General features: G+C 45.0%; 2 protein-coding genes across 5 annotated transcripts in view; one reads left to right on the top strand and one right to left on the bottom strand.

Moving 5' to 3' along the window:
• Positions 1 to 11,081, top strand: part of LOC120918787 (BPI fold-containing family B member 4-like) — a 46,514-nt gene extending 35,433 nt beyond the window's left edge. For 2 of the 4 annotated variants that reach the window (XM_040330581.1, XM_040330578.1), the window contains 4 exons: positions 2,929 to 2,992; positions 4,253 to 4,329; positions 5,476 to 5,507; positions 10,897 to 11,081. In XM_040330581.1, coding sequence (XP_040186515.1) covers positions 2,929 to 2,992; positions 4,253 to 4,329; positions 5,476 to 5,499 — 165 coding nt within the window. In that variant the 3' untranslated portion in view covers positions 5,500 to 5,507; positions 10,897 to 11,081. Of the gene's footprint in view, positions 1 to 2,928; positions 2,993 to 4,252; positions 4,330 to 5,475; positions 5,508 to 5,615; positions 5,692 to 10,867 lie in introns of those variants that run through there. The other 2 variants (XM_040330579.1, XM_040330580.1) reach the window with 2 other exon arrangements.
• Positions 1 to 20,308, bottom strand: part of LOC120918789 (BPI fold-containing family C protein-like) — a 332,741-nt gene extending 312,433 nt beyond the window's left edge. Inside the window, exon 1 of the mRNA XM_040330584.1 lies at positions 20,047 to 20,308. The gene's annotated coding sequence lies outside the window, so the exon portion shown is untranslated. The remainder of the gene's footprint in view (positions 1 to 20,046) is intronic.
• Positions 20,309 to 22,385: the final 2,077 nt, after the last annotated feature.

The following is a 22,385-nucleotide window of genomic DNA, read 5'->3' as shown; positions in this document are numbered from 1 at the left end:
CTTCCTCCTCACTCAGTGCCTACTCATTAGCTCCACCCACCTCTTCCCTGCGTCCAGACAGCAGCATGCAGAAATTAATGAAGGAAAGATCAATGAAAGGCAAGTACAATCCGATGCACTCACCATGACAGTTTGGGGTTAAAATGCTCAGTCAACTCTACCCCAGCAGCCAGCATTCTGTGCTGAACTGTCAGCCCTTCACAGGAGCTCCGAGTGTGTGTCAGCCTGGAGTAAACACTGATAAGAGGACGGTAGGCATCATCGGCAGAAGAAGAAAGGACACCAACAGGTTAGATTACACCCTCCAAGGGATGGAAGGAGGACAGATCCTTAAATATCAGGGCAAGGTTCATGCTGGGATGTGACCCCCCCAAAAGTGAAGGACTACAGGTCCCAGCAGAACCCTCCAGAACTGAATATGCCCCCCTTAATCACTGAAGAACTACAGGTCCCAGCATTAGCATGTGAAATCTATGGGCTCACACCCTTAATTCTCATTAGTCCATGCTGGGACCTGTAGTCCTTCAATATGGGGGGGGGGTCACATTCCTAGATGTCAGGGGTTTATGCTGGGACTTGTAGACCCCCCAAAAGTGAAGAACTACAGGTCCCAGCATGAACCCCTCAGAGCTGAAAATGTGAAAACCCTGGCCCCCGCATGGGAGGAGTCACATCAGCAGCCAGCGGCGGGAGGGGTGTTCACTTTCCCGGGCTCTGGTGTGTCGCTCTGGTGTGTCGGACTGGTGGCACACTGCATCTGGTGTCAGGCTACGGGTGGAAAGTGGCACACTGCATCTGGTGTCAGGCGGTCACCCATAGCCTGACACCAGATGCAGTGTGCCACTTTCCACTTTTTTTTACTTTCTGCTATAAAACATTTCTTCATCAATTTAGGCCAATATGTGCGGGCTGGTTTTATTTTTCTGCTTTTATCAAGTGACTTTTTTTATTTCAAGCAGCTGCTTTTTATTGTTTATATTTTGGTCCGTTTGGACAGTTTTTTATTTGCTTGGACTTTTTGATCTATCCTTAAGCGCAGGGCTGTACTATTAATAGAGGGCCAGTGAATAGTACTTCTGTATAATATGTGTTCTGCTACATATTTTTGGTAAAAAATCCCAATAAGCGTATATTGATTGGTTTGAGGGAGGGGGGGGGGGAGTAAGAAGGAGACAGGGAGGGGGGAGTAAGAAGGAAACGGGGGAGGGGAGAAAGAAGGACAAAGGGAGGGGAGTAAGAAACAGTAGGCTTTACGTGCAGGGAGGGTTTGGGGCCTCCATGTCCAATTTGCTTGGGGCCCCCAAATTCCTTCAAACGGCCCTGTGCATATTGAGGGGTCTTTGTCATCTTTAGGGATGACCGTCATGTGCGCCCTCAGGGTATCACCCGGGAAGGCCGCCGTGGTCCCCAACTTGTTGTAAAAGGACACCATGTGAGGACTCAGAGGCGGGAGGAGTGTCTTATAATACTGTAAGGTGAGGCCATCCGGCCCCGGTGTCCTTACTCGGTTTAGTGGATGCCAGAGCTAGAGCCAATTCCTCTGGCGTAATCAGGGCGTCTAATTCAGCCATCGTCTCCGGAGTCAGTGAGGGAATTTGGGCGGAAGATAGATAGGCCTCAATCAGAGGTTGCGTTCTGGGGGGGCCGGAATATTATACAACTTTGCATAGTACTCCCTGAAGGTGTTGGCCATTTGATGAGGTAAACTGATCTTCACACCATTTCTGTGTTTTCTGTTTGACATTGTAATGCCGATTTGTATTTCAATAAACATCTCTGTTAAAAAAAAAACAAAAAAAAAACGGACCTTCACATCAGTTGCCGTCTTAAAGTGTGGGACGTAGGTTTGCATTCTGAGGTCGTTAACGGCCAAAATCCGCCCATATTTATTCCCCGACTCGTAAGATACAGAAATATGATATTAAACCATGTTGCCTTCCAACACTGGTGATGTCATTGACCAAATATGGCAATGACCATATTTTGTCAATATCATCACTCAAATATGGTCATGCAGCCATATTTGGACAATGATGTAAGTCGCTATCCCTGCATGTTTGTTTAAATGGCTAGGGATTCCAGGTGCATTCTTAACAACCATTGAAAGGGAATAAAGGAACCTGTCCTATAGCAGCAGTAGGAAAAACCCTACTATATGACACCAAGGCCCCGTACTCACGACCAAACATGTCTGCTGAAACTGGTCCGCGGACCAGTTTCACCAGACATGTTTGGCCGTGTGTAGGCCCGAGCGGACCATTTTCGGGCGGATCGGACAGGTTTCCAGCGGACAACTGTTTCCTGGACTTGCTTTAAAACAGTCCGCTGGAAACCTGTCCCCCCGACATGTACGGTCGGTCGTCTGTACAGACCTACCGTACATGTCCGGCCGCCCGCCATCCCTCGCATGCGTCGAATGACTTTGACGCATGCGTGGAAGCATTTAAAAGGCAGGCCCGCGTCCCGCCCACGTCGCGGCGACACCGCGTCATCGACGCGGCGACACCGCGGACACGCCCCGTGTATTGTTTACGCGCGGAATTCTGTTCGATGGTGTGTACAGCCATCGAACAGAAGTCCCCGGGCAGACATGTTGCGATGAAAACGGTCCGCGGACCGGTTTCATCGGACATGTCTGCTCGTGAGTACAAGGCCTTAGTGGTTGATTTACTAAAGGCAAAAAAACTGTGCACTTTGTAAAATTTGGAGCAACTGCACTTGCAGAGTGCAACTCAACTTGCAAAGTGCACAGTCGTTTTTCCTTTAGTAAATAAACCCCAAAAAGTTTGGCATTAGGATGAACACCCAAACAATCAAACATTGGTTCAAACTTACAGTATGTTCAGCCTGAACAAAGAGATCATCTCTACTTATGATCTGTTTTCAGAGAGCTGTCAGCTGGTCTATTTACATTGTTTTCTTTTACAGGTCTCTACACTAGAGGGATTAGTTGGGAACATTTTCACCTTGGCTTTTCTGCCTTCAATTAATAGTAAGTATTGCACATTTGTAAACTTGTGATTTCCATTTTTATTTACTCACTTTGCAATCAGACAGTAGCAGAGACAGGCTGATGGCTAGGTCAGATGCAGACAAAGTCGAAGTTCCAAACAGGTAATGGAGCTATAGCTGACAATTGTAGAGGTAGTAGGCTGCTGATCAGGCAAACTGAGTGCAAAAACTAAGATGAAAATGTTTGCTCTATAATATTTTTGGTAAAAAAAAATCACAACTAGCGTATATTGATTGCTTTGCGCAAAAGTTATCATGTCTACAAACGATGGGATATATTTATGTCGTTTTTTTAGTCTTACTAGTAATGGCAGCGATTTTTAGCAGGACTGCGACATTGTGGCAGACAAATCAGACACTTTTTGGGGACCAGTGACACTAACAGTGATGCCAGTTCACACCAGATGCAGTTCCGTTCAGTTCCGTGTGCTTTTTTTCTGCACAAAATGCATGCACAGTGTTTTTCATGTATTCCAATGGCTCTAGTTCACACCATGCAGTCAGATTCCGGTCAGATCTACACAGGAAACTGACTGCACGGTGTGAACTAGAGCCAACTAGAGCCATTGAAATGCATGGAAAACACTGTGCATGCATGGATTTTTAGTGCAGAAAAAATGCACACAAAACTGTACGGAACTGCGTCTGGTGTGAACTGGCCCTTACTGTATAAATGACACTGGCAGGGAAGGGGTTAACATCAGGAGCGATCAAAGGGTTGGGTGTGCTCCTAGGGAATGCTTTCTAAATGTGGGGGGGATGGACTGACTGGAGAAAAAGAGACATCTGTGTTCCTGATTAGCAGGAATCACAGATCTCTCTCTTCCCCTGTGACATAATGACAGTCTGCCTTGTTTACATAGACAAACTGCTGTTCTGCCTCTCCTATGAACAATCGCAGCAGGAGTGGGCCTCTGACGGCGCACGCACCCCAGACTCAGAAAGTAGACACAACGTACAGGTACATTGTTTTGCGCAGCTGGGTCTGCCACAGTATATGTACGGTGGGCGGTCTGGAAGTGGTTGAAGAAAGCGCAGCCATGTGGGACTACAACTACCATCTTCCACCACAGCAGACGGCTTGTAGTTCTCTTGTATTTTTTTTTTTGGTGTCTGTGTGACATTAAGCAAATTTATCTCAACTTCTTATGTCTGAGACACAACAGGGAGTTGTTACCTTTTAATTAATTTCCAGTATAGGTGGTTATCCTACTCATGTGTTTCTGTTTTTCAATTCTAGCTATTGTGGGGAATGGTATCCCCCTTCCAAATCTTATGAATATAGACTTTAATGATGCAGAAGTTGACATTTTTGATGTAAGTATACCCCTTAATCATGACTTTTTTATTTTATAACTTTCATGTAGTTTTGTACTATAGGGGTCACAGGTAAGGTACAGTGTCAGTGTGACATTGGGCATTGGTGTAATTTAGGAGACTTTTCAAGGCCATGTCTAATTTTTGCCATGTAGTGGGGGAGTTGGATAAGGTCTCTACTGAGACTGAATGAAAAAGATATCAATAGAATAAAAATAAATACTCGTTCTTTGCGTTAGGTAGTATTGTGGCTTAGTGATTAGCACCTTGCCTTGCAGCACTGGGTCCCTTGGCTCGAATCCTGCTCAGGACACTATCATCCTGGAGTTTTCAGGCTCTAACAGAGTTTGCTTGGAGTTCCTCTGGATTTCTGACACACTTCTAAAACACGCTGGTAGCTTAATTAGCCCCCTGTCTAATTGGCCCTAGTATGTAAACATGTGAAATAGGGGCCTTAAAGTGGAAGTAAACCCTCCTATCGTTTACAGCCAAAGAAGCTGCCATCTTGGCCTCTGTTTGATCTACAACTGCTATGATGCTGCACATGTGATCGACTATGACATTAGCCATTGGATGGTTTGACAGTTTGATTGAGAGCACAACCAATGGGAGTGGTACATTCCCGGCATGTGTCGGAAATGTAACTTTTTTTTAAACTGTTAAAACGGATGGGTTTACTTTCGCTTTAAATTGTAAGCTCACTGAGGACAGGGATCTGAATGTAAAGTATGCATATTAATCCCCCTGAATGTTCGTAAAAAAGAAAAAAAAGAAGATCAAGCTGTTCACTTTGAGCACCTAATCATGTACTAGAGAAAATCATTTTTTTTGCACATGATTGGGTATTCAAAGTAAACATGGCACATCTCATTGACTATACTTTATTTAACTGTATGTAAACAGCCTCTACTCTTTCGAAATTAAGAAAAATAAACATCCTGCGAATCGAGGGGGTTCAAACTGTTACAACATTTGACTTGTGTATATTTCTTTTTTATAAAAATTGCAGAATTACATTTTTTTTAAAGTTACTTTTTGTATAGTATGGGTGGAATGGGGTCAGTTAAATTTCAACCACTGGTTTGAAATATGTTTGCTGTTATGTATCCTGTCAAAATGATTAAAATGCATTTTTTAAATTCTTAGGAACTCGTTGTATTAAACTCCTAATATGGAAGGTAAGGTTGCACAATTTTACAGTTCTAAATATAATACAATGTATAGGCATATTGAATACACAAAGTTTTTTTTATTAGCTTTACCAATATTCACTGCCCTATTAAAAGCTCAATTTCAGGTTGGACCAAAAATTAATAAATGGATGTCAGCGGCCAGTGAGGCAGCTCTGGGACACCGCAGCGCTGGAGTGGAGGTGGGTATAGTTCTGCATTAAAGTTCAGGCGACGTAAAACAGTTCAATGTTCATCCTGTTTCAGCAGCACTCTAGAAGAACCAGCAAAGGAAGGAGGGGTTGCATTAAGGATACTGGTCACCCAGCCAACCAGGGCCGATCCTAGGCAGGGTGCACAAGGTGCATTGCACCCAGGCGCCTACAGAGGTGGGGCCCCGTACACACGACCGAACATGTCTGCTGAAACTGGTCCGCGGACCAGTTTCAGCAGACATGTTCGGTCGTCTGTACAGCTGAGCGGACAGGTTTCCAGCGGACATTTGTCCACCCGACCGTTTTCGAGCGTACAAATGTTTCTTAGCATGCTAAGAAACATGTCCGCTGGAATCCTTTTCCGTCGGACATGTTCGGTCGTCTGTACAGACTTACCATACATGTCCGAGCGGCCGCCATCCCTCGCATTCGTCTAATCACTTCGACGCATGCGTGGAAGCATTGAACTTCCAGGGCCGCGCGCGTCGCCGCGTCATCGTCGTGACGACGGCGCGGCCTCGTGTACGCCTCATGTACGTGCGGATTTCTGTATGATGGTGTGTACAGCCATCATACAGAAATCTCCGGGCGGACATGTTTGCCCGTGTGTACGAGGCCTTACAGACTCTCTAACAGAAGCCCTCTCTGTGTCCTTCTGCAGGTCCCAATAAAGTACTTTGCTTCTCTTCCTGTATTTTGTTTATTGTTAAGAGATCATGTAAGGATCCCAGGTCAATGAAGACTTCATGGGGGAGCATCTCTTTGGTTGAGTCATTGCCATAGAAACATTTGTAAAGGGGAGGAGTTGGTAAAATGTCGACGCCCGTGTGGGGGCGCAATAAATATTTCTGCACCCTGGCGCCTGTGACCCTAGGATCTGCCCTGCAGCCAACAGAATGTTGGTAATATCGAAAAACATTCTCACGTTCTCAGCAATCCATTAGTGTTCTGTAGAGGTCCACCGCACTGCTGCAGCACACTGAGTCTGGTGCCACCATCTTCTTCTGTGATGTCATCAGGAGCCCAACTGTCTTTTCCGTGCAGTAGAATACCCAATGACCTCCTGGGATGCATAATGAAGTTATCCCAGGAGGTTGTAGATACTGCATACATCATTTTCACCTAGACAATAATACAGGGATAGGTTCTCTGAAAAAGGCTGAAAAAAATATACAAATAAAGAATTTCAAAATTGTAAGAGAGGAGGAGAAGAGGATTGGAATGATAGAAACTGGGTGGTGAATGTAAAGTTTCACTTAAAGATGACCAGTTTCCTTAACAATAACAAGCATTAAAAAGTTAGTAGGTAGCATTTTCTGATGAATTGGAAGTGAAAAAAATTGTTGGCTGCACATATGAAAGTGCCCAACAATGAATCAGGACTATCAAAAGCAGAACTTCACCCTAAACTCTAACAATATTGGAGGTAAACATTTTTTGCCAAAACTAGGTACCTGCTCCGAATTCCACTTAAATCGCCTAGGTGATTGTCCCCCCTTCCCTCCCTGCCCACAACCTCTTGGAACACGTCAAAGGTCCAAAGGGGCTTCAGGACCATTCACAAAGTGCAGCGCGACTCCTGCATGCACAGTGGGCAGCTGGCTGTCAAGCTGTAAGGAGTCACAGCTGGCTTCCCACACTTGACATGCCAGCATTGGGGACCCGAAGACTGGCGAAGAACCGGCTTGGGAGAGGACAGCATTGTCTGGACAACAATTCAAAGCACAAGACCAGACAGTTTTCTGGAGTCCAATATAAATGAAGTGAATCCTAACATGGCAGGAAAAGTACCCTAGCTTATAATACTGCAGTTATAAGTAGTTATCTTCAGTCAAATTATTTGCCCTTTTGGAGCCCTTTTTAAGCATTAAACCCTGCTCTTGGCACTTGTTAATTGTCAGAACTTCACCTGTCTATAGAGATTTAGCCTTTTGATGATTGACAGAACTTGGTGCCATAAGGGGAAGTTGCTTAAAATTGACTGGACCACAAATTGTAGTACTGTAGCCTTAGGCTGGGTTCACACTACTACACTACTTTCATCCTACTTTGCTCTGCTACATTGGTCCTACATTTATCCTACATTGGTCCTACATCCATCCTACTTTCATGAACAGGATACTACTTTGGTCCGACTTCAATGATATTCAATGGGCCTGAAGTAGGATCAATGTAGGACCAAAAGTAGTACAGGGAGCATTTTCAAAGTTGGACCGACTTGTGTAGGACGCTACAAGACGCTCTCATAGGGAAACATTGAACACAGAGCAAAGTAGGATGAAAGTAGTGTATTAGTGTGAACCCAGCCTTAAGCCAGATACTTTCAGGCACTTATTTACCTTAACCCTCCATAGCATACCAATGCACTACAAAAAAAAACTGTGGTTAAAAAGAGATATATACCATACTTACTATACCCCTGGCATCCATAGTGCAGGAGGGGATCTCAGTATCCTTCCAACAAGACTCGGGGAATGCTGAGAAACTCAAATCTCATGAAATGATGATCCAGTGCAGTGCCAGAGCATCTTTTTGCAAGAGTTTGAATTCTCAGTGTTCCCCAGGATCTTGTTGGAAGGGTGGTGATGCCACCCTTGCCTAGGAATGATAGGTGGAAGTAGGGGAAAGGATTAATGTAGTAACTACCTTATTCATTTTTAAGCTGCAAGGCAGCAGTTTGAACTGAAGCCTACAGAATATGTTAACTATGAACCTATGTTATGATAACTATGAACCTGAACTATGAACCTATGTTATGATAACTATGAACCTGAACTATGAACCTATGTTAAAAAATACCTTTTAGGCCATGCAAGGTTCACTTTAAAGTGTAACACTAGGCAGATGTTTATAGCTTAGGTTAAAGCTCTGACTTTACTATCACTTTTAATAGATTGTTTGGATAAAGCTAGCCCAAACGGTTACCTTTACTAATAAATGCACCCGCTGTCCATGCTGTATTAAAGCGGTAGTAAATCCCCACAAACAGTGCAAGTTTAGGAGACATTCATTGTACCTACAGGTAAGCCTTATTATAGGCTTACCTGTAGGTACAAGTTAACCGGTTAACGACCGGCTCCTGTACATATACGTCGGCAAAATGGCATGGCTGGGCAGAGTAACATATATTTACGTCACATTGAAAATTCCCGCCGTTGGAATCACTCCCTAGGACACACTTAACCCCTTTCCTCACCCCCTAGTGGTTAATCCCTTCACTGCCAGTATCATTTGTACAGTGCATATTTCTAGCACTGATCCCTGTATAAATGTCAATGGTCCCAAAATAGCACCAAAAGTGTCCAATGTGTCTGCCACAATGTCACAGTCATGAAAAAGTCGCAGATTGCCGACATAACAAGTAGAAAAAAAAATTAATAATAAAAATGCCATAAAACTACCCCTATTTTGTAAACGCTATAACTTTTGCACAAACCAATCAGTATACGCTTATTGCGATTTTTATTTTAACCAAAAATATGTAGAAGAATACATATCAGCCTAAACTGTGAAAGAAAAATATTTTTTATAGATTTTTGGGGGATATTTATTAAAGCCAAAAGTAAAAAATATTGCATTTTTTTCAAAATCATCGCTCTATTTTTGTTTATAGCAAAATAATTTAAACCGCATAGGTGATTAAATACCACTAAAAGAAAGCTCTATTTGTGGGGAAAAAAGGATGGCAATTTTGATTGGGAGCCACATCGCACGACTGAGCAATTGTCAGTTAAAGCGACGCAGTGCCAAATTGCAAAAAGTGCTCTGGTCTTTGGCCAGCCAAATGGTCCGGGGCTTAAGCTACATACAGTATACAGTGCCGTTTTCCAGCAATGGTACAGGGACTCCTCGTCGAAAACTAAACAAAATCAAGTCTGGCTGAGTGACTCAATGAATACAAGACTTCCTATGAATGGCTAAGGTGGAGAGATGGTAGATGATGTCACAAACCCCACCGCCATTTATGGGAAGCCTTGTATTCTTGATAAAAATGAGCAGGGCTCAGCCTGAATTGATTTTGTTCTGGGAATGTGACCGGAAATCCCTGTACCTCTGATGAAACATAGTGCTGTATACCGTATGTTGTTGATTCTACAAACAGTTTATATAGTGAATTTTTTTTGGGTCAGCTTGGCCCAAATTAACTAATTAAAGCTGAAGTTTGGCATTAAGACACAAACTAATGTAGCTCCATAATCAATAATACAAAATTAAATGTATTTTTCTAATGCAAACAGTGTCCCTGATTTTGACCTGGTATCAGCCTTTTACAGTCCCTGTACAGCAGGGCTGGTAAGTGGAAGAAGCACAAGGGGCCAATTATTTCTCATGCAGACAAGAAAGCAGGGTGACAAAATATCCTCAGTCCTCCGATTTAATTACTTTGCTGATCCTCTTTTCACTGTCCAGTCAAAGGCTGGGGTGGGTCCAAAACAACCTGGGCTCAGAGCAGGTTTCTCAAACAATGTTGACCAGACTGAGGACATTTAGTGGAAGAAAAAGGGTATTGCGGGGCAAAAGATGTTTTTTTTTATTCTTTTAAAGCGGGAGTTCACCCATTTATTTATTTTTTTCTCTTTTCCCCTTAGATTCCTGCTTGTTTTGTCTAGGGGAATCGGCTAGTTGTTTTAAAATATGAGCAGTACTTACCCGTTTTCGAGATACATCTTCTCCGTCGCTTCCGGGGTATGGGTCTTCGGGAGCGGGCGTTCCTTCTTGATTGACAGTCTTCCGAGAGGCTTCCGACGGTCGCATCCATCGCGTCACTAGTAGCCGAAAGAAGCCGAACGTCGGTGCGGCTCTATACTGCGCCTGCGCACCGACGTTCGGCTTCTTTCGGAAAATCGTGACGCGATGGATGCGACCGTCGGAAGCCTCTCGGAAGACTGTCAATCAAAATAGGAACGCCCAGTCCCGCAGCCCATACCCGGAAGCGGCGGAGAAGATGCATCTCGTAAACCGTAAGTACGGCTCATATTTTAAAACAACTAGCCGATTCCCCTAGACAAAACGAGCAGGAATCTAAGGGGAAAAAGTATATTGTAGGGGTGAACCTCCGCTTTAATGGGCTATGCATTTGCTTTAAGATTGCATAAAATGTATTCTTAATAACAATCAGTGTACAGAGGTGTTTCGAATTCTTCCCACTCCTAGGTAAACATGTTACCTTACACCCATTACAGAACACAAATGTATTGCAAATCATCTGAATTAATATCTATGGACGGCGTCATCCAGGGAGAATGGGCTCAATTGAGAAAACCTGCAATATCAAGTGACACAAATGCAAGATTGTGAAAACCTGTTTAAAGAAAGAAATCAGTGACTGTCTCAGACTCCTTCCAATAAAGAATTTCACAGTCTTTAAGTCGTTTTTGCATTTCCAATTTCCTATTCTTAAAATGATTGTAAAGTCTTGTTTTTTATTTTTTTTAAATAACAAACCTGGGAGAATCTGTCCACAAGACAACTATTAGTCGTGTACTCCACAAATATGGCCTTTATGGAAGGTTGGAAAAAAGAAAGTCATTGTTGAAAGAAAGCCATAAGAAGTCCCAATTGCAGTTTGCGAGAAGCCACATGGGGGGCACAGCAAACATGTGGATGAAGGTGCTCTGGTCGGAAGAGACCAAACTGTACTTTTTAACCTAAAAGCAAAACGCTATGTGTATGGCGGTAAACTAACACTGTACATCACCCTGAACACACCATCCCCACCGTGAAACATGGTGGTGGCAGCAGCATGTTGTGGGGATGCTGTTTTTTAAGCAGGGACAGGGAAGCTGGTCACAGTTGATGGGAGGATGGATGGAGACATATACAATATACATATACAATATGCAATCTTAGAAGAAAACCTGTTATGCCCTGTACACACGATCGGTTCATCCGATGAAAACGGACTGATGTATTTTTTCATCAGATATCCGATAAAGCAGACTTTCATAAATCTTGCCTACACACCATTAGTTAAAAAAAACGATCGTGTCAGAACGCGGTGACGTAAAACACAACGACGTGCTGAGAAAAATTAAGTTCAGTGCTTCCAAGCATGCGTCAACTTGATTCTGAACATGCGTGGATTTTTAACCGAAGGACGTGCCCACAGACGATCGGGTTTTTCTATCGTTTTTTTAACCATCGGATAATTTTAAAACAAGTTCCTAGTTTTTTCACTGATGGATAAAAAAACAATGGGGCCCACACACGATCGGTACGCGGCATTAGAGTCTGCAAAAGGCTGGAGACTGGGGCAACTTCCATCAACACAATGACCCTAAACATACAGCCAGAGCTACAATGAGATGGTTTAGATCAAAGCACATACATGTGTTAGAATGGCCCAGTCAAAGTCCAGACCTAAATCCAATTGAGAATCTGTGGCAAGACTTAAAAATTGCTGTTCACAGACACTCTCCATCCAATCTGACAGAGCTTGAGCTATTTTGCAAAGAAGAATGGACAACAATGTCACTCTCCAAATGTGCAAAGCTAGTAGAGACATACCGAAAAAGACTTGCAGCTGTAATTGCAGCGAAAGGCGGTTCTACAAAGTATTATCTCAGGGGGGCTGAATACAAATGCACCCCCCACACTTTTCACATATTTATTTGTAAAACATGTTGAAAACCATTTACCATTTTCCTCCCACTTCACATTTGTTCTATCACATAAAATCCCAATAAAATACATTGACATTCTTGGTTGTAACATAACAACATGTGGAAAATGTCAAGGGGTGTGAATAGTTTTTCAAGGCACGGTGTGTGTGTGTGTATATTATATATATATATATATATATATATATATATATATATATATATATATATATATATATATATATATATATATATATATATATAAGAATAGGTGCAGGAACTCCCACCTTCACCCTTCGTTTTTGCTCCCTACCCGCCCCTGAGCACCGTTCCTTGGTTCCACCTCCTACCAGCCTCCCTGTACTGCCCATTTTAGAGAAGACAGAACCAAGTTAAATGTTTGCTACTAAGTGATTTGCCCAGAATTTGTTAATTTAAAGTGGAGTTCCACCCATAAATATAACATTACATCAGTAGTTTTAATAAAAATGTCATTAGTCCTTTACAAATGTTTTTTTTTTTTTTTTAGATGCCTTCAAAGTGTTGTTGCTAGGCAGAATAGTTAATCTTCCCACTTCCTGCACCTAGGTGCTTAATGCTTCCTAACCTACACCGCACAGACTCCTGGGAATGTAGTGGGTATAACTTACCAGGAGTCTGTGCATTCCCCAGTCTCAAAGAATCATGTGACTTGGACAGTACAGGTGCTGAAACCTGATCTGACACTGCTTGTGCAGCACTGAGCATGTGCGAGATCTGCAAGGCTGAAATCCAGGAAGTCATACAGTCTGGCTTCATGATGCACACACTTAAAGCGGGGGTTCACCCTTAGAGGGCACTTCTTCCCCTTAGATTCCTGCTCGTTTTCTCTAGGGGAATCGGCTATTTGTTTTAAAATATGTGCAGTACTTACCCGTTTAGGAGATGCATCCTCTCCGTCGCTTCCGGGTATGGGCTGCGGGAATGGGCGTTCCTTCTTGATTGACAGTCTTCCGAGAGGCTTCCGACGGTCGCATCCATCGCGTCACGATTTTCCGAAAGAAGCCGAACGTCGGTGCGCAGGCGCAGTATAGAGCCGCACCAACGTTCGGCTTCTTTCGGCTACGAGTGACGCGATGGATGCGACCGTCGGAAGCCTCTCGGAAGACTGTCAATCAAGAAGGAACGCCCGCTCCCGAAGACCCATACCTGGAAGCGACGGAAGAAGATGCATCTCGAAAACGGGTAAGTACTGCTCATATTTTAATACAAATAGCCGATTCCCCTAGACCGAACGAGCAGGAATCTAAGGGGAGAAAAAAAAAATTTAATAAATGGGTGAACTCCCGCTTTAAGATGGCCCCAGTCAATTTCTATTTTATAAAGTGTCTAAATGCTGTAACAACCTAACAAAACGGACCTTAGTTTACAGACTAACTCCGGAACTCCACTTTAAACAAAGAAATACAAAATAGATCCCCTTCAGTAAGCAATAGACCCTACCCCAGCAACAGTAGACTCACCCCAGCAAAAATAGAGAGCCAACACAAAAAAATACCACCCATGCAACAATAGACCCCCGGCAGCAACAACAGATGTCCCAGCAGACTGCATAAATAGACCCTCCAGGAGGCAGCAACAATAGAGCTCTCCCTCAACAGTAGATCCCTACCAGCAACAATTGCTCCCCCCTAGAAATATAAGACCACCCCCCCCCTAGCAACAATAGATATACCCAGCAACAAGAGACCTCCATGCAAGAATAGATCCCCAACAGTGACAATAGATCTCCCAGCAGCACGCATCAATAGACCATCCAGCACACCCCAGTACTCCTTGCTGGAGAAAAAAGCCCTGTATCTCTCTCTCTCTCTATAGCACTCTGCTCCCAATGACTGGGGCGCTATTCTAAATTTAGAGGGTGTCTGAGCCAATAGTGGGCTCAGACTTTTGTTTGATTTCATTAAAATTAGCCTCTGTTCTGGCTGTGGTTATGTTTGATAAGATTTCCCACTGTTGCCTGTCGGTGGCGTTACCACCTCTGGCCAATGTTGGAACACAAGCAAACCATAGTGCATTAGGTGACCCTTCTCGTTCTCAGACGGTCTGTGGCAGAGACTGTTCTCATACTGGTTCGTGCATCATCCCGGCTGCTAGGCCATGTGAGAGGGGCCTATCCGAGTGAGCAATACCCACTCAAGAGGGAGTGGTAAATGTTGGAACTTTAGACATTTTTGTGCTTTCTGTACCGTGTACCTGAACCTTCCCCTTCTCTCTATGCTCTTCACTTTCGTCACAAGTTTTACGCAGCAAAAATAAAACCTAACTGTTGAAGGTTTTACATCTTGTGTGGACATTGCAATTCCTACAGACTTTATTCCCCTGACAACGAACTTAGAGGTAACGTGCAAAACCCAAATCTAAACCAGCAGCTCCTACGGGGGTAGTGCTATATATAGGCCCGGATTCACGTAGAGCGGCGCATAGTTATGCCGGCATAGCGTATCGAATATACGCTATGCCGACGTATCGCAGAGCGGCGAGCACAGTATTCTCAAAGCAAATGCTCTCTTCGTAGGCGTAAGCCGGCCTAATTCAAAGTAGGTGGAAGGTGGGCGTGATCCATTTAAATGAAGCGTGACCCCATGCAAATGATGGGCCGAACGAACGGCGCATGCGCCGTCCCGTGGACGCATCCCAGTGCGCATGCTCAGCATCACGTCGGAAATACTCCCTAAGATAAGTCGAATCACTGCCTACGACGTGAACGTAACCTATGCCCAGCCCTATTCACGTACTACTACGTAAATGACGTAAAATACGACGGCTGTTCCCTGGTCCATACCTTAACATGACTTACACCTGCTTTATGAGGCTTAACTTTACGCCGGACGTACAACTTACGTAAACCGTGTATATTAACCACTTCCAAACCGCCGTACGTCTTTATACGGCCTAACTTTAAAGATTGATATCTCAGTAACGGCAGCAGCTGCTGCCACAACCGAGGTATCAATCTTTAGTGTCAGCGGTTCTGTTAACGATAACGGCGGTCTCCGCGCGCGAGATCGCCGTTATCGGCGGCGGGAGAGGGGCTCCCCCCCTCCCGCCGCTCTCCCGCGCCCTCCGCCGCTTACCGTAGCCGTCGGTAGCGGCAGAGGCGATCGGGACCGTTCGGCTGGTGACTGGGGACGAGACTGAAGGAAAAATCTCCTTCGCCTGTCCCCATAGCTCTGCTGGGCGGAAGTGACGTCAAAACGTCAGTCCCGCCCAGCTTCTTAAAGAAACATTTTTTTTTTTGTCATTTGAAAAAATGAGTGTTTCAATTTTTTTTTTATTTTTTTTGCATTTTAGTCTAAATATGAGATCTGAGGTCTTTTTGACCCCAGATCTAATATTTAAGAGGACCTCTCATGCTTTTTTCTATTACAAGGGATGTTTACATTCCTTGTAATAGGAATAAAAGTGATAATTTTTTTTTTTTCCCAGTGTAAAAAATAATAAAATAAATAAAAATAAATAAGAAAAAAAAAATAAATTTTTAAAGCGCCCCGTCCCGACGAGCTCGTGCGCAGAAGCGAACACATACGCGAGTAGCGCCCGCATATGAAAACGGTGTTCAAACGACACAAGTGAGGTATCGCCGCGATCGTTAGAGCGAGAGCAATAATTATAGCCCTGGACCTCCTCTGTAACTCAAAAAATGCAACCTATAGAATTTTTTAAACGTCGCCTATCGAGATTTTTAAGGGTAAAAGTTTGTCGCCATGCCACGAGCGGGCGCAATTTGCAAGCGTGACATGTTGGGTACCATTTTACTCGGCGTAACATTATCTGTCACAATATATAAAACAATTGGGCCAAATTTATTGCTGTCTTATTTTTTAATTAAAAAAAGTGATTTTTTTCCAAAAAAAAGTGCGCTTGTAGGACCGCTGCGCAAATATGGTGTGACAAAAAGTATTGCAATGATCGCCATTTTATTCTCTAGGGTGTTAGAAAAAAATAAATATATAATGTTTGTGGGTTTTAAGTAATATTCTAGCAAAAAAAACTGTTTTAGTCTTGTAAACACCAAATCTGAAATACACCGAAAGTAGAGAAGTGGTTAATGCGCCGGGCGCAAGTACGTTCGTGAATCGGCGTATCTCACTCATTTGCATATTCGAATCAATGGGAGCGCCCCTTGCGGCCAGCGTAAATATGCGCCCACGATACGACGGCGTAGGAAACTTACGTCGGTCGGATGAAGCCTATTTACAGGCGTATCTTGCTTTCAAAGTCAGGCGCATAGATACAACGGCGCATATGTGCACTTACGCGGCGTATCTCGAGATACGTCGGCTTAAGTGCTACGTGAATCCGGGCCATAATGTTTTTTCCCTTTCCACTGCTCTTCTTAAAGAATAGCAATGAGATCTTGCTCCTTTTACTTCAAGTTCCTTTCAGTTTCCTGCATACAGAAAAAATCATCTTTGGCGTCCCTTTAGGTGTGTGTATTTCCTAGGCTGGTTCAGTAAAGCTGGACATACACTATACCATGGGTCTCCAAAACTTTGGAAACAAAGGGTCAGTTTACGGTCCTTCAGACAATAAGGCGGCCGGACTGGGGCCATTTGGCATAGAAAAGGTCCCGATGTGGGTGGGAAAAAATAAAGCTCTGTCTTTGGTCTCAGTGGAATTGTGCCCCATCGTTGGCGTCATTGAGAAGAATAGTGCCCATCATTGGTGTCATTGGGAGGAATTGGGCTCCAACGTTGGTGTCATTGGGCCCCATCATTGGTGTCATTGGGAGGAATTGGGCCCCATCATTGGTATCATTAGGCTTCATTGTTGGTTTCATTGGGAGGAGTTGTGCCCCAACGTTGGCATCATTGGGAGATATTGGATCCCACTGTTGGTATCAGTTGATGAAATAGTTCCCCAAAGGCCAGATAAAAGCCAGCAAAGGGCCACATCTGGCCCCTGGGCCGCAGTTTGGGGACCACTGCACTATAAAATCTGACTGCACCATCTTTGTACACACTCATTTATGGCTGTTTCACATGAGCAGTTGATGACAGACAGTTGAGTTGTGGTTTTGCCGCCCATATAAATTCTACCTTTAGAGACAGATGGGGCTGTACACATGCAAAGTGCAGCATCACAGCTGCAGCAATTTGAACTGGACTTGCAGAGTTTGACAGGCAGTGCCCCTTTCAGAGCATTCGGATATCCCTTCTGTATGTCATCACTTCACAGGCTCTCCTGTCGGACTCATACCAGCCGCTATCCACAGCACCTGTGCGAGACCCACCACTCCTCACAAGTTTTTTTCTCCTTTATCTCCCCTTCTCATATTGTTACTTTAAGACCCCTTTCACACTGAGCCGCCCATAGCATCGACGGTAAAACTCTGCTATTTTTACCGCCGACGATATGGGCGGATTTGCGGCGCATTTTGGCTGCTATCGGGGCGGTTTTTGCCTCGCTAGTGGCAGAGGAAAGGGTTAAAAGCGCCTGCAATGCACTGCTGCAGCAGCTCATTGCCAGCGGTATAGCCGCGCTATCCTATTGAATTCATTGGGCAGGAGCGGTTTAACACACCGCTCCTTTACCGCTCCAAAGATGCGGCTAGCCAGACTTTTTTTTACCGTCCTGCTGGCACAACGCTCCAGTGTGAAAGCCCTCTGCCTCTCACACTGGAGACAATGGAGCAGCTGTTTGAGGGCAGGTGTAGTGTCACTGTTTGCTCCCTATCGCAGAATGCAGCCTAAGTCACGTGGCGACGAACTGCGCATGCGTAATGCGTTTCAACGCCAAATGCGATGCGTTCCAGGGGATTCACGACACTACCGTTCAGTGAACCCATCACAATTTGTGACGGAACTGACGAGGAAGCAAAGCATACACAGAGCGGGGGGGGGGGGGGCGGAGAGAAAGACATACAGATGTAATGAGAACCATATAAAGAGCGGGGGGGGGGGCGGGAAAAAAAGAGACATGCAGATATAATGAGAACAATACACGGAGCGGGGGGAGAGATAAAGAGACATGCAGATACAGTATGGTTCTCATTACATCTGTATGTCTCTTTCTCTCCCGCCCCCCTGTTCTGTGTATGGTTCTCGTTACATCTGTATGTCTCTTTCTCTCCCGCCCCCCTGTTCTGTGTAGGGTTCTCGTTACATCTGTATGTCTCTTTCTCTCCCGCCCCCCTGTTCTGTGTATGGTTCTCGTTACATCTGTATGTCTCTTTCTCTCCCGCCCCCCTGTTCTGTGTATGGTTCTCGTTACATCTGTATGTCTCTTTCTCTCCCGCCCCCCTGTTCTGTGTAGGGTTCTCGTTACATCTGTATGTCTCTTTCTCTCCCGCCCCCCTGTTCTGTGTATGGTTCTCGTTACATCTGTATGTCTCTTTCTCTCCCGCCCCCCTGTTCTGTGTATGGTTCTCGTTACATCTGTATGTCTCTTTCTCTCCCGCCCCCCTGTTCTGTGTATGGTTCTCGTTACATCTGTATGTCTCTTTCTCTCCCGCCCCCCTGTTCTGTGTATGGTTCTCGTTACATCTGTATGTCTCTTTCTCTCCCGCCCCCCCTGTTCTGTGTATGGTTCTCGTTACATCTGTATGTCTCTTTCTCTCCCGCCCCCCTGTTCTGTGTATGGTTCTCGTTACATCTGTATGTCTCTTTCTCTCCCGCCCCCCCCCCCCCCCCACCGCTCTGTGTATGGTTCCTCGTCACTTCCGTGACAAATTGTGATGGTTCACTGAAGGGTAGTGTCGTAAATCCCCTGGAACGCATCGCATTTGCCGTTGGAACGCATGCGCAGTTGGCCGCCACGTGACTTCCGCAGCATTCTGCGATAGGGAGCAGAATATGACACTGCACAGGCACTATTTTTAATGCTATAGCGCCTGCAATACGCCCTCAGTGTGAAAGGGGTCTTATATTGCACTGTTAATTTTTATAAGTTGGCGCCACCTACCTCAATTCACATTGTGACAGGCAGTACCGCCTATCATACTCATCCATTGAGATCAATAGGAAAGGGCCATAACTACGTCCCTATCACGGTTGCCATGAGGTATGTTAATAAAAAATCCCCCTTGAGACAGGGGCTGCTCCAATTTTATTTATTTTTTTTGGGGGGGGGGGGGGGGGTTTCTATACTGGTGGTGGAAGTGTATCTGTGGGAGCTAACGCATCGTTCCATCTGCCACACACTTGCGGGCCTGGCCAAAAAAAGGTGTAGTCAATGAAATGGGTGTTGCTTCATTGCATTGTCTGTGGCTTGTAGTGTGCCACCTTTCTCTCTTTGCATAGACAAAACAGGGCCTACGGATATACTGCAAACGTTTTGGCAGCAAATTAAATTGGCTTATTCAATAAACAGTGCATTCTATTAGGTGCAAAATACAATGTCTTTTCCAAGTAACATTTGCAAATAGTCTGTCTGAATGTTAGGTTTAATCAGCCCAGGAGTGGAGTATTGTGTGGTTTATGGGGTTGGTGGTCATTATGGATGGCCTTGGTAAAAAAACAGAGGTGCTGCTAGAACTATAAAAGACCTGGGGCACCTGTCCGCTGCCCAGGTTTCTGACTGCCTGTCACCCAGCCACCAGGGCACCCTCAAAAATTCGTATAACACCCCCATAAAAGCTTAATCAGAATTCAGGTTCCATAACCTGTATCAGAATGTCACCTATCTTTACATATGGAAACAGCCCTAATTACAAGGGACTTGTTTCTCTCTGTGGAGGGATACAGAACCTACCGGCCTCATTTTCCCCCCCGATGCTTTGCTTCTAGTCCTGGAGCCCTCTCAGGACTATTCACTCTGACAGAGCGATGCATTGGAGAGGAGCTGTGAGTGTGTGTGGGCGGGAAGAGGAAGGAGCTGCACGGAGTGTGAGGGGACAGAGAGGGGAGGAGAAAACTGGCTGCACATTACCAAACTATTCATGTAAGTATTCCTCTCACACTATGTTGTGTCAAGTGTATTTATGTCTGGTTGTGTGTATCTGAGTGCATGTATGTATCTCAGTGTGTAAATATATATATGTGTGTGTGTATATAATTAAGCATTATATATAGTGTGTATATACTGAGTGTGTGTATGCGTGTATCTGAGTGTGTATATATAGATGTGTATGTATATATCTGAGTGTATATACCTGAGTGTATTAATGTTTCTTAGTGTGTGTGTGTATGTATATATATATATACATACACACACACACACACACTATCTGAGTGTGTCTTTACAGTATGTGTGTGTGTAGCATTACCCCCGGAGGAGCTGCTGGTTGTTTTGGGTGGCACATTTACCTCATGGCTCCCCCGAATTGCATGTATACCGCTCCTTCCCATTGAAAACAATGGGAAACCGCGGCAATACCGCCCGCAATGCGCCTCTATAAAGGCGCATTGCGGGCGGTATTAACCCCTTTCCGCGGCAATCCCGGCGGTATAGCGACGCTATTTTTAGCGGTGTTATACTGCCACCACGGCGTTATACCGCCACCGCGGCTCCCGCCCCAGTCTGAAAGGGGCCTAAGACTTGGTGAGCAGTGGCGGCTGGTGCTCAAAGTTTTTGGGGGACGCAAACGAAAAATAAAAATTGCAGCCTCACTGTGCCTATCAAATGCAGCCACTGTGCCATCAATTGTCACCACTGTGCCATGCCATCAAACGCAGCCACTGTGCCATCAATTGTCACCACTGTGCCATGCTATCAAACGCAGCTGCTGTGCCATCAATTGTCACCACTGAGCCATGCCATCAAACGCAGCCACTGTGTCATAAATTGTCACCACTGTGCCATCAATTGTCACCACTGTGCCATGCCATCAAACGCAGCCACTGTGCCAATTGTCACCACTGTGCCCATTGTTGCAACTGTGCATGTCACTGTGCTGTGCCCTTTAATTGTTGCCACTGTGCCCATTGTTGTCACTGTGCTGTGCCCTTTAATTGTTGCCACTGTGCCCATTGTTGTCACTGTGCTGTGCCCTTTAATTGTTGCCACTGTGCCCATTGTTGTCACTGTGCTGTGCCCTTTAATTGTTGCCACTGTGCCCATTGTTGTCACTGTGCTGTGCCCTTTAATTGTTGCAACTGTGCATGTCACTGTGCTGTGCCCTTTAATTGTTGCCACTGTGCCCATTGTTGTCACTGTGCTGTGCCCTTTAATTGTTGCCACTGTGCCCATTGTTGTCACTGTGCTGTGCCCTTTAATTGTTGCCACTGTGCCCATTGTTGTTACTGTGCTGTGCCCTTTAATTGTTGCAACTTTGCCCATTGTTGTCACTGTGCTGTGCCCTTTAATTGATGCCACTGTGCCCTTTGTCGCCTCTGTGCCTATTGTCGCCGCTGTTCCCTGTAAAATTACCTTTCTGCTTTCATGTCCTCCCTCGATGTCTTCTTCCGCCTTTGTGACGCTTCAGCCAATCAGGTTCCTGATAACCAGAATCCGGGAACGTTATTGACTAAAACGGCCGTCAGTCTTATCCAAGGAACGCAGCCCCCTTACGTTCCGAGGATAGACCTCGGCCGCTGGCTCTGATAGGCACTTCCGCTCAGCCAACCAGCTGCCGTTATTCAGATAACCGGCACCCTATGTCCGGTAATCTGAATAGACCAGCAGCAGCTGGCAACCAACAATAACATACATTCGTGCAATACAATGCATAAATGTATGTTATTTGCGAGAGGGGGTGGCACTGCAGCGCCCTCTATAGACGGCCGCCATCACTGCAGTTAAAATGTAAAAATTACATTTTAAGCCAAATAAAAATTCTTAAAGGGCCCGTTTTTTTTTTTTTTTTGTGACTACATGAGGGGGGCGGTGCCCGGGCGTCCCTATAGACGGGCCACCACTGGTGGTGAGGAAAGTAAAGTTGAAGAAGAAGAGAGAACAGCAGATTTAGGCGTGATGATAGGGAAACAGTCCTGCTCCCAAGCGTAGCACTTTTCTGTGCCACTCCTATGTGAGTGGGCTTAGCGTACCCGGACAGGCCTCTCCCACTGACCTGGCAGCCGGAGTATCACTCGAACATTTGTAGGATAAAGTTCCTGCCACAGACCCTCCTTGGTGAACTTGAAGAAAAGTCT

This window comes from Rana temporaria, chromosome 12 (assembly GCF_905171775.1).
Source record: "Rana temporaria chromosome 12, aRanTem1.1, whole genome shotgun sequence".
Lineage (NCBI taxonomy): Eukaryota > Metazoa > Chordata > Amphibia > Anura > Ranidae > Rana > Rana temporaria.
Note: the sequence above shows the minus strand (reverse complement) of the source record. Positions and strands in the feature narration are given on the sequence as shown.